Consider the following 12,427-nt stretch of genomic DNA (forward strand, 5'->3'; position numbering starts at 1 on the left):
TTTACTGTACAGGCTTGAATGACAACAGAAGTCACAGTTACGTCACCATCCTTATAGTCTTAATTTCTCAGCATCATTGTGCTCCGATTACAAATTTATAGTGATGTAAATGAAAAGATGTTGCCTTCCAGATACACTATCTGACCGGAGCAGCGTGTGCAGTTAAATATACCAAACAGGACCTTAACGACCCCATTTATAGCTGTCTTAGTAAATTCGTGTGGCGCAGCTTAATTATGAAGTTTCCTGGCAGCCAGAGGCATAATGAGAATAATAAGAACAATATGTATTGTAAAATGCAGTACAATAAAACATTAGTGCTATTTAGCCCAAAGAGTCACTAACCGACGCAGAAAGTATTTTAAGCGGTTTTAGACTTGAAATGGCGGAATGTTTAATTTCCGACCCCCTGCCACTAGAGGTCGCCCGAGAGACTGCACAGATAAAAGGCGTGTCACCGAAAAAACGTAGTTAGGCCGTAAAAATTGTTGAAGGGGAACGAGAAAGGACTAGTTCATTGCAGCTGAAATGTGTTATGGTGGGGATTTAGCTCGTTTGGTGAAGTATTTTGTGTTCAAAGAAACCTGTTTCAATTTAAAGCTAAGAAGCCTATTGCATATCAAAAGGCTAAAGGTTTTAATATGCAAAGTTCCCCTGAACTGGGCTAACTGCAGGTATCTCCCACACTGCGCTCGTTATCAAAATATACTAATTTTACAAAGAAGGCATCATTAGATATATTAATTCAGTATATCAGTAATATAAATCAAATTACTCTTTAAAAATTCTCTTGATTATAAAAGTGAACCATAAGTTTGACAGTTTCAGGTTTGCAAAATCACATCACCCCATCATAAAGTAATTTTAAAATAATATATAGTAGTTAACAAAAATAACAATAGTGTATATGAAAACTGGAGGTAAGTTTACATTTTGAAAATACTCATTTTAAATCATTTGTTCATAAAAGCTTTCAACAACTAAATGTTCACGATACACCCATTTTTATAAAATATAAAATTTTTATAAAAGATTTTTTTAAAAGTGATTTGAATAACAATTGTGCATTATAAAGTACAATGACAATACTGCCAAAATTTTAAAAGCTGCTTTGCGCTTGTCCACAAATCCAAATCCAAGATTCAGCCCAGCTGCAAACCAAAATAGATCTCCTTTACTGACAGCAAAAATTATAATGGTTTAATCAAGCAATACAGCTCTTAGCTGATCATAGCAGTTATCACACCTCATCACTCTATCTTCTTTAAATACTTTATATTACTTGGTTCCCAAAGCCAAAGTAGAGAAAAGTATTTCAGGTTTTCTGCTAGCTATACTGACATAATATCCACAGTCCACAAAGAGAGAATCACAAAATATAGTGATAACTTGGCGTATATAAGACGCAGTGAAAGATTTTTCACATATTTTACACTGTTTTACCCAGAATCCACTTTCCCGTCTTCTTCGATTGAATAGTAAGATGTCACACATCTGTGGAGGGTCCCTTCCTTCCAAGTTTTAAGAGCACCTGTACTCAAGAGGTCCATCTCACTGGACCCAAGGGCCAGACAAGTGCCTTCAGTTTTAAAATTGAAGGCACTTATCTTAAAATTTGTTCCCATTATTTTTAGTCTACCACAGTCATAAAATAAAATAGTAAAACATCCTTACAATCCTGTAAAGCTTTCTCGTTGGCAACACCTATCTGTGAAGGCAGTTTCAGATTAAATTCTGCTAGTTATGATTCTGATTTCATTGCGATTGGTTGTTAGAAGACAATCATAATTAACAGTCAGACAAGTTGACTATTAATTTAAGGGGAACTGCAGTTCCAATTTCTAAAACAGGTTATTAATTTGAAAAATGTACAAACTTCCAATTAAGCATAAAATCATTAGATTTGTGAAAGTTCTGTAAGTAGCCATGTCACAAACACGCATTCTTGTTCCCCCAAATTGCCAGCGTGAAGTGACCCTTCCTGATCACTAGTCCCTGTAATGACTGATGTAATGTGATGTACGAGCGAATGAGTACAGGCTGTGCAGCAGATATTCCACGGCAGAAATGTTCTAGCTCAGAGGGAAGGTGAAGCACGATGTTGCCACTGGCGCTGGAAGGGACTGTGGGCCCTGTACCAGGACTAAAGAGGAAATCCCTGTTCCCCGAGCTCCTGCAGAGGACTGGACATCCACAGTTTCAGAGCCGGGACAGGGAAATGAAATGGACAAAAGCAAGCACAGGGCTCAGAGTGACTCTTTCATTGTGCAAATCCAGCCCCATCATCCAGTTGCCCCGATTGATAACAGACAACCACCTCATTTAGAAAGCTTTTATTTGATATATGTACATATTGTGAAATGTATTTTGTGAAATAAAGCTTATTTTGATAGAAAAAAAAACCTTTACAAATGAGCCTTCTCTAAAAACAAAAATTAGAATGTTAGTGTATTCCAAACAGGACCATAAAAGTTGTCCTCACCTGATGCCTTTTGTAGTAAAATTTAATATAACTTGATTTTGGATTAAAAATTACTCAAAGCCTGTAATACAAAATTAAGTCTCACCTATTTGCCATGTAGACACAACAGAAGGAGTATAAACCCATGAGCACATTAACTCTTCAGTCTTCCAAGAGCTGTAGAGGCAAGTGAAGACAGTCTTTTTAAAGTCCACTTTCTTGCACACAAAGCCTGTTCATTCAGTCTAATGGCAGTTTGAAGTCTGAAGAGCTTCTCAGGAGTCTGAAGAGCTTCTCAGGAGTCCTGATGTTCTGAACAGCTTCTCAGGAATCCCGATGTTTCTGTAAGCCTCCAGAGGACAGAATTGCAATCCCAGAAGTATGTTCAGAACTATGTGACTGCACCTGCAAAAGAAAAAGTATTTAAATACAACCTTCACACCACAATGCAACACATGTAGTTTTGAATCAAGTCAATTATTTTTTATGACATCCACCCAATCTGGAATCACTAAAAAGTCTTGGAGCAGGGATAGAGGAGGATGAGAAAGTGTGGGCAGACCCCTCCTCCAGCCCTGCCCCCTTTGATCCACTCATCACTCATCCAACACATCACAGACAACACAGCCCCATACCAGAGGATCAGCATGGACTGGCTTCTCCGATGTTTGGATACAAGGACTTTTGACTCTCTTCTGTTTTCTTAGGCTGACATGGTGTCGGATGATTCCCTTGGGAAGAACCACTGTTCACAAGCTCTGACCTTTCTCCGGAGTCTTCTGATTTCTGATCAGAATGAAAATTGATTGTAGTTTCCAATGTTTGCTACTTTTTCTTTGTGAAAAGTAGCTATGAGTCATTAGTACATAATCTAATATTACATTATCACAAGTCCTTTTTTGAGGAAAATGTCTTATTTGAAGCTAAAATCTTGGGCAACTGTAAAGGTTTTCAACCTGAAATTAAAATGGTCTGAGCACTTAGAATTTTCTGGGGTTTACATGTTTTCCATTTTGGTGTAATTTCAATCACAGCTTTTATTGTCCAGTTTTGTTATGCAGCTACAAGTCACAAATACATTTTTTCACACTCTCCCCTGTTTGTCATATATTGATTGTGTGTGTTGTTATACATTTTTGATGACAGTGTCTGATGCTCAGTGTTCAGGTCTCAATAAGATAGTATATCTCTTTTATCTCCAACACAATTAAGCATAAATCACAAGAAATATAAAAAAAATACCTTTGCATCTTGTTTTACCTCTGAAAAGAAAAAAATACATTAAGTTGACAGGAGGCATCTGTCTGCAGTCTTAATGTTGAAAGTTATTGATTCTGACATATAAACACAAGGTAAAATGAAAATAGCATAAAATAATTTGGACAAACATTATTGCAAAACTATTCTAGGTACTTTTAATATAAAGCATTCGTCATGTCATTCTGTTGTGAAACTGCAGGGTCATATTTTACAAACCATTATTCCCAGTGTTGGGAAATATTGAAAATATTTACTTCTTATACTTATGTCCAGTGCCCACTGGCAAACCTCTAAATCCAATACAAATGTATCAGACATTAAAGGAGAACATTTAACATAAGAACTTGTACATTTAGTAACAAAAATAATTTAGTATACTATGTTACTGGTCTTCTCACATTATCATGAAGAGCTTTTAGTGAGTTAGGCCCAAATAGCTTGTGTCTATCGAAGAACCTTACACAAAACCGCAAACTGTAATGAAAAATGTATAATGCATGACTCACCCTTTAAACACGGTATTTTTTTCTTGAGAACAAGAAATATTACCACTCCGATGGATGTGATAGGAATGACTATCGCCAGCGCTGTAACTATCGGAACCACAGGGGTGGACTTTTTGTCACACTCAACATCAGATTCAGAGGTTCCAGGTTTGATTTCCTGAAGACCCATGGCTTCGCAGCTTTAAATAGCAGAAAGGCCATCAATTAGAAGTACTAGACATTAGTTAGAACTAATAAACAGCTTTAAAAAGGAGAATGTGACAGTTAGAACTTATTTATAAAGCAAGAAAAAACAGCAAATACAGAATGTTGTAGACCTGACATCAAACCAGTCTTGATATACAAGACTGAAAGGATAGCTTCTTTCTGCAGATCTGATCTTACAGACTTGAAAATGCTCCTTACTTGAAGGAGAACAAAAAGGTAACAACTTACTCTGTGTGGGGTTTGCATGATGTAGAAAGGCCATCTGAGTATGAATTTTGAGGGCAGTCTTCACATTCAGTGTCAGTATAATCGGAACCTTTAAAATAAAGATGCCGTAAACAAAAGTGTCAATGTAAAACAACCTTTAAAAGATTCATTTGGAGCAATTATGAAATAGATCTCAGTGGATTTCTCTAGTAGGACTGTAGAATGTTTACCAGCAGTGCAGACACAGCTTGTCCTTCTAGAACATGTACCCTCACACACAGCACAGAGGGATAACACGATCAGTGAGAGCTGATTTAGGAAGATGGCAGAAGAGTGTGTAGTGAGTGCTGTGTAGCCTTACCTGGCTGTTTAACCCTCTGTCCCGGAGTGCACACAGTGTGTGGGCGAGCTGCCCTACACCCTCCATCTGCTTGGTCTATGCAGTAATATCCACTTAAAACCCAACAGACTGTGTCCTTCTGGCTAGTACAGTCATGAAGAGTTCGTAGTCCCAGACCTGAGCACAAAAGTGACATTTGTTTAATACAATTTGTACCTTGTAACCCAGTTACCACCCACAGCAATGATATACTCTACTTTTCCCTCTAGCGACCTTTATATTTCCTTATCTCCCTTTTCACCTCTTTCTGCTCTGCCCTCCCAATCTCTTCCTCTTGAGAGAAAACAAGCTTTTTTATACAAGAAGTACCCTTCGAGATTCTTGGTTACTCATGGCTTCTAGGGAAAAACCTTAAAACATTTGGTAGGAATACAAGAGGCCACATGCAAAATAAAATAATCAGACACTACGATCAACAGATTCATGAATGTCCTCTGATGTGTCTTTAAAACACACCCCATCGCCAGCAGTCAAAACAACCCAATAGCTGTGTAGTACTTTCTTTGTCCCATTCTTTTACAGATCTCATCACTGGTTTGCTACTCTTAAAGAGCTGCTCATATATGGTCCTGCGAAGCACTGGAATATGATCAGACATGCCCAACAAAGATCTTACAAGGCATGGATAGGCATTTTGAATTGTCTCCTAGCATTGATAAATAATTCTGTTCATTCACGTGGGATTTTAACAATATTTCCACATTTAGGTTAAAGTGAATGTAAACATTTGTTATAAAAAGCTGGAGAAACATACAAGTAGGCTGAAGGGATGAAGTGACACAAAGCACTTCAATGTCAGGCGTACTGCACTATTAGAAAACAACTGACAGAGTGAGCCTCCAGTTACCAGAAGTTACCATTTTCTTCACACGGTAGAAGAGATCCATTCTCACCTGGCTCACAGACTTTACACTGGAAACACGTTACTAATCTATTGGGCTGATCTGTGTAAGTTGGTCCTTCACAAGGCATGCAGGAAGTGCTTGAAAACTCTGTACAATGGCATAGAACCCGAGATCCTGGTGGAGAAGATTAAGGGATAAATATATTGCATAGTCACATACATTTCAAGGTAGTAAATGCCTGCAATCAGCCCGATCTGTGAGAATTTCATCTTTCTATAGAAAAAACATGTTTTCCAAGGCACAAAGGAAATCATGTAAGGGCAAGTGGATTATAAATCTGGACAGAAAATGCACTTTAAATTCAACCACATTAGATCTTTACAGAAAAGCTAAAGATGTTACTGGAGAACCAAATTACTACATGATTTAGAAATAACTCATATTTGACAATATATGGAATACATTTTGTTAATAACTGAAACAAATCTGTTGCAGTCAGGTATTCACTATATGCTATTATTAAGATATGTAATATTAAACCATTGCCTTTGTTACCATACCATCAAATATCCATCTTCTTATAGAATATACAACTTAAACCAAATGCTAGGTGAGTCTGCACCCTGAAGACTATGTCATTCCAAAACAGTGCAATAAATACAGATCAATGAAATTCAATGATATCTGACCAGACACCATCATCCATTTACAACTTTGTATAACAACCTACCAGCAGGGCACATGGGACAGCATTCACCATTAACAAGATATTCTGCAGGGCCACACTGCATTGCATCAGACAGCTTATACACTAACAACAGGAAAACTATAGGCTTGGCCTGAAAATAAAGAAAACAAGCCACATTACATTGTGTAATATGAGGTATAAGGGAATTTTTACACAAACCTGCATTTTCATGGGACAAAATTAAATGGTCTTTTATAACTGACAGTCTGTGATGCTATTAAACATAACTCATCAGTTTATACAACAGCTCACGTTAGGGTGCTCTTGAGATAACAACACTCTGGGACCCTGGATATGCACATAGACAAAGTGGGAACTGTCATGATATCATTTGGTGATGCAGTTATTGTTCTGTGTTACTGCTCAGGACTGGTCTGTGTGTATTAGTATTGTTGAATTTGTGTGTTCTATCTTTTGGAGATTTGTTAATAGTCTGTCAAGGCCAGGTGGTGTGTGGGAGTCCACAGACTCTTGTAGAAAGTGGGGAAAGATGACTGAAGCACTATGTGACATGAATATCTGTGGTCTACCATTTTGTTTAACTGCTGCAAAGCTGTTGGAGTACTTCTAAAAATTAAGCACTAAGAATTCTGTTATGTTTGTTTCTGTGAACCTTTCGAGAACTTATTTCTCCATTAAAATTCACTCAAATAAATGCCAATGAAAATAGTTAAAATCCATATAAACCATATAAAACTGTTAAACCATACAAAATGTAAAACAAAATCCATACTGCTTGTATTGTGCCTTTAATGTCCAGTTGCCACATGGTACAGGGATTGGTTCTTGATGAAGTGGTGAACACATAGCATATGGTGCCTGAAAATAAAATAAATCCACGTTAAGAAAGATTTAATTGATAACATATTGGATTCTGCTACAGAGTAATCTTTCACTTGACCAAAGTGTGGTAAATCAACAGAAACATACATAAGAATAAGGAAACAAACTTGAGTTTTACTGTAAAGTCTAACTGTGAAGGTTCAAAAGACACAATATGAGACTGTATTTGAGCTGCCACTGCCCACAATTCACAAACTGTAGGATCCAAGTCAGGATTTTTAACACAGGTGTGATAGCTGCACATGTACAAGACCAGACGTCTCTTACACTTATTGATCAGGTGATTACAAATGGAGAAAGAGCATAGATGAGCAGAGACATAGAAACAGGGTAATATGAAATAGGGAAATAGAAATGGAGTCACTGACGGTGAGTCTCATTTTCGGTGTCAGCTCAGTCACATTAGTCGTAAAGTGAGAGGACATCAAACCTGTGAGAGCAGGGGTGAGTGTCAATAATGTGGAAGCAGAAAGCAAGGCCAGCAACTGGTTACTTATGTGTATTTTACCTTATGCATGAATGGGTTACACTGTTCACTGTTCAGAGGGAGGAAAGATTAACTGCTCTGAACATTTTATTAATGGTGAAAAAAATAAATATAGGATTATGACAACCCCTTTCTTTTCAGATTCTACTCTATAAAACAAAAGTCGGATTAACAATCACTTGCAAAGCACACATTTTTTTGGTTTTAATTCAGATGTATCTTTTTGAATTTAGACCACAAAGTTCCAGCTTTCACTCATGTGACCATAAGTCCTTTTACCACAAGTGTTACTTCTTGCTTTTTCTTTGCTGACATTTAAAACTTCTTTAACCCACAAGCATTCAGTTCAACTATTCATCTTTAAAAAAGTTTATCTATTAATTCAACAAACTGGGACACCACCCGATTGGAAGGAGGTGAATACACTTTTGAAAGGCACTGGAACCGTCTAAAGACCATCGCTTCACCTGGTGTCCATAAGCCCACAAATAAATATGCAGTCCTGTTTTCCTCCTTGAAAACTCAAGACTTAATCCTGCCATCTTCACAGAAATTAAAACTTTCCAAATGGTTTTAAAAACATGACAAAAAAAAATTTTTACATTCTCCAGAGAGTCAGAAGAGTTTCAAATCACTGAACCATGACAACATGATATTTACATTTTCAAAAGTGAAAGGTTTCAAGCAACAAAACAACTCTTACCTACATATTAACTGCAGTTTACAATAACTGCAGCTCGGAAATGTCTAATTGTACTGTGAAGGGCTTGACAGAAAAGAGCTTGTAAGAAACACAAGACCAGCTGCTGATTTTAGAAACTGGGGAACTCAGCTGACTAGCGTTATCTAAGCCAAAGTGCTGATTTGCTTTCACATTAAATGGGAAGTACTATTTGTGAAATTAAAAAGTTTTCTTGGGGATTTTCTCAATAAAGGCTACTGTGATATTCATTATTTAATCTAAAAAAGATTCTAAAATTAACTTCTAGGTTTTCCTCTGCCCCCAACATTTCCATAATTACTGTAAACCAGAATGCCAGTTTTTATTACAGTTTCTTATACATCACTTTAAGACATACTCTTTCAGCCAATTAATTTGGCTGAAGGAAAGAAGCCCGACTCGCAGTTTTGCTCTGATGACAAAAATCCATATTCTCTTTTGATTGCTGTTGTTTTTGGCACTCCATCAATTATCCAGAACTTTAAAAATGATACGCACAGTTACTTGTTTTGAAATAATGTAACTTGTTTTGAATTTACACCTGAGATTTCTTCCTTTAACCATCATTTCTTAATGATTTAAACATCCACATATACTACCAGTGCCGACACTGAAAGTAAGATTAAAACAAATCTGAACACCTAACTCTAAATCGGATATGTACCGTGTTGATTATAACGCAATCTAGTACACAAAAACTTAAGTAGACACGATTATAAACGACTGACAGCTGCCTCTGAGCTGCATGATACAGTAAGTCAGTGTAAACTAACGTTCCATAAATACCGAGGTTAAAAATGTATTTACTTTAAAAAGGTGATCAAATAAAAATCATCCTCCATCTTAGCCGCTTTCTCCGCCCTTCCTTCACTGCTACATTTTGTGTGGCAAATCAATGGAAAGTAACATTTCATAAATATTTAGGTTAAAATGATTCGAATTAAAAAAAGGTTCTTACTTTAAACGTTGTTAAAATGTAAAACTGTTTTATCACTCCTGCATTTACCTCCGTGAAGCTGCCCAGCTTGCAAACAATCCATTTCTACATTCCCTATTGCTTAGCGACGAAGACCGACCCATGCTGTACCTGCCTCACACAATTGTTTTTCATGTTATGTTTATGAACGATATTCATCCATTTTCTAACCGCTTCAAATCAGAGCTGCGAGGGATACACACAATACTTTAACCTCAATACTTCACATGCTTAATACTTTAAACGTTGTTAAAATATAAATGTAACGGTCTTACGTCGTAACAGCAGTAATATACCAAGTTGAACAGTAAACTTTTAGTCGTGATCTTGTTTGTAGACGTCCTCATTCTTAAGGAATCAACAGCTATAAGTTTTCCAGTTTTTCCATAACGCGTGGATCTTCAGAAACTCGGCTATCGCATTACAGGTCAAAATGAAAGAAAAAGAAAAAGCAACTGCATCGGAATTCCCCACACAATAATGAAACACGAAGTAATATACCAGGTGATAATTCCACATCTGAAACTGTTCTCTTTGACTTGGGAAATTAAACTGATTGTACTGAGAGCATCTGTCAGGAAACTAAAGATGCCGCTCTTGTATTAATAACATTACATTTAACAACTAAACCAAACCAGTAAATACTGTCAAGCTACTGAAACTCATAAACAAGCAAGTTGTGCAATATGCTAACAACAGTTCTCTTCCGTGTTTACAGCTGAACAGACTATACTGTAAGACTCTGAAGAAAATGCTTCAGTATAATGACAATTCAGCACAGTTCTGTATTAACCATACACCTCAAAATTGTGTTCATCAAATACATACATTATCATGCCACATCTAAAAGACAGTAATGCTTCTACCATTGAAATGGCTGACCCTGCACTGACCCCCAGCTTCTCTCCCTGTCTGTGTGTCTCATGGAGAGCAAGCTGGGGTATGTGAAAAGAGATTCTTAATACGAGAAATTGAATACCACACCCCTTACTCCAGTGGCACAGCCTTGTGTACACAGTTTATTTTGTACCTCTTCCGAACCATCATTCAATTACGTATTATGAATGAGACTGTTTACACATATGGGAACTATTAGTACTTATTTAAGGTTGCATTTTTGTGGTAGGCCTATGGTTGGTGCAGTCCTCTCATGGTACTGCCTGCCACACTAACAAAACATTAGCTCTCCGACAGATGGTGGAAGACTAAGGCTTTTGGAACAAACACAGCTCTACACCACTTAAAATTGTGTGGTCATTTTAATCACTGAACCAAACTGGTCACTGCTGTTAAGTGACTACAGCCCGCCAAGCTAGTGATTAATATAACATCCTGAACTGAACCAACAGGCATTTCAAGCCTTTTCTGCTCTGCGTTTGGAGTTTCTATGTTCCTTAACCAACAATCGTCAAGTCAACCTCGTACACGTTTAGTTAAGGAAAACAACTTTAAAGCACGGAAATGAAACTATTTCTAGATCTCTTGAGGGCTTCACATATTTGCATGCTCGGCTGGGACAAAAAACTTTAGGTGTGCGAGTCCCAAGCATAATGACTGGGAGCACCTGCTGAGTCTTGTCCTAAACACTAAAAGATAAACAGAGTTTTGTTACAGGTCTTTTTGGGTGATTTCAGTGTATCACTGTTCCTCAGACCTTGTGAGCCTTTAGAATTTTAAAATAGTGGTTTTCTTGCCTCTCATTTGTCCTACACAACCTTGTGTTACAGCTTTGGGTGATTAGAGAAATGTCTCTTAAAGATCTTAGATAAGGTTTGTGACACTGGCAAGAGTAAACACTTCAGAGAGGTCTGGGGGGGGGGTCCCTAGAGCAGAAACAATAGGACAGTTTATTTTACTATGCCTAGGCAAATTGTGGATTAATGTTGTTTAAAAATATCTGTCCAGTCCCATTTGTAACAATATAATGTAACTTGGTGTTGGTTGTATGTTTTGTGTCCTGTGTAGTTTACTGTAATAAATATTTGGTTTAACCAAGTGTGCCTGGATTATTACTCCTCTCAACAAAGCTGTGCCAGAGAATAAAGAATTCACGTGCCTCTATACCAGCTGCTCGGGTCTAGAAATCACTTACAATCGGGGGTTATGAAGAATTCGTGATTTTTACCAGTTTCGTAACCCCACATTTGTTAGACTTGATATCGACTTCATGAGCATGATTTTAATTTGATAAGGAGCACAAGATGTTTCCTTGTTTTAGGCAGTTGAAGCCGATTGTGTAGTCTGCAGATAGTCGTCTTCGGAGTCGCATTTGTCTGTGACGCATTTCCCTTAAACTCATTGACTGGGTCCAACAGCCAAAGAACAAACAACAACTCCCTCACGCCCTTGTGGTTTTTCCTCATTACATTTTTTGTACATTAAATACTTTATTTTGACGGTTTTTAAAAAATCTTTATATATAACTACATCCAAAGCGGTGTATTATTTACCAACTCAGTACGCTGCTTCGTCTACGTGTTTAAACTCCCGAGTCGGCGCTGTTAGTGGTTTCTGTTTGACAACACATCCTAGCAGACCTAGCGACATCACGGCCAGGAAAAACAAAAGTGTGTTACTTACTTCTCAACTTCTTCTCAGTTTTATATTCTGAAGCTGGGGACAAGACTGTTGTTTGTCGTGAGAAACAGTTCACTAACTCCAGGAAGAGACTCCATTATGTTGAATTGCCCTGCAGTCCTTTACTTTCGGTTTGTTGGCGGAAGTGACAGCACACTGAGTCCTTATTTTTTTACTAACTGGGGGAAA

The 12,427-nt window shown here is 37.4% G+C and overlaps 1 protein-coding gene across 6 annotated transcripts; it reads right to left on the bottom strand.

Moving 5' to 3' along the window:
* Positions 1 to 2,317: 2,317 nt before the first annotated feature.
* On the bottom strand, positions 2,318 to 12,378 carry LOC148817606 (tumor necrosis factor receptor superfamily member 5-like). Of its 6 annotated transcripts, XM_088938463.1 has the most exons (11): positions 9,937 to 10,155; positions 7,846 to 7,907; positions 7,368 to 7,453; positions 6,617 to 6,725; positions 5,935 to 6,060; positions 5,003 to 5,158; positions 4,663 to 4,750; positions 4,228 to 4,406; positions 3,704 to 3,723; positions 3,097 to 3,247; positions 2,318 to 2,866 (listed from the first exon to the last, which is right to left on the bottom strand). In XM_088938463.1, the coding sequence occupies exons 3-10, from the start codon at positions 7,401 to 7,403 to the stop codon at positions 3,104 to 3,106; spliced, it is 858 nt and encodes a 285-aa protein (XP_088794589.1). In that variant the 5' UTR covers positions 7,404 to 7,453; positions 7,846 to 7,907; positions 9,937 to 10,155; the 3' UTR covers positions 2,318 to 2,866; positions 3,097 to 3,103. The 6 variants fall into 6 exon arrangements, with proteins under 6 accessions (XP_088794589.1, XP_088794586.1, XP_088794587.1 ...); XM_088938460.1 differs by lacking the exons at positions 7,846 to 7,907; positions 9,937 to 10,155 and adding an exon at positions 12,242 to 12,378; XM_088938461.1 differs by lacking the exon at positions 7,846 to 7,907 and having other exon boundaries at positions 9,937 to 10,718.
* Between the last annotated feature and the right edge of the window lie 49 nt (positions 12,379 to 12,427).

The sequence above is a fragment of the Atractosteus spatula genome, chromosome 20 (genome assembly GCF_055471065.1).
Source record: "Atractosteus spatula isolate fAtrSpa1 chromosome 20, fAtrSpa1.hap1, whole genome shotgun sequence".
NCBI lineage: Eukaryota > Metazoa > Chordata > Actinopteri > Semionotiformes > Lepisosteidae > Atractosteus > Atractosteus spatula.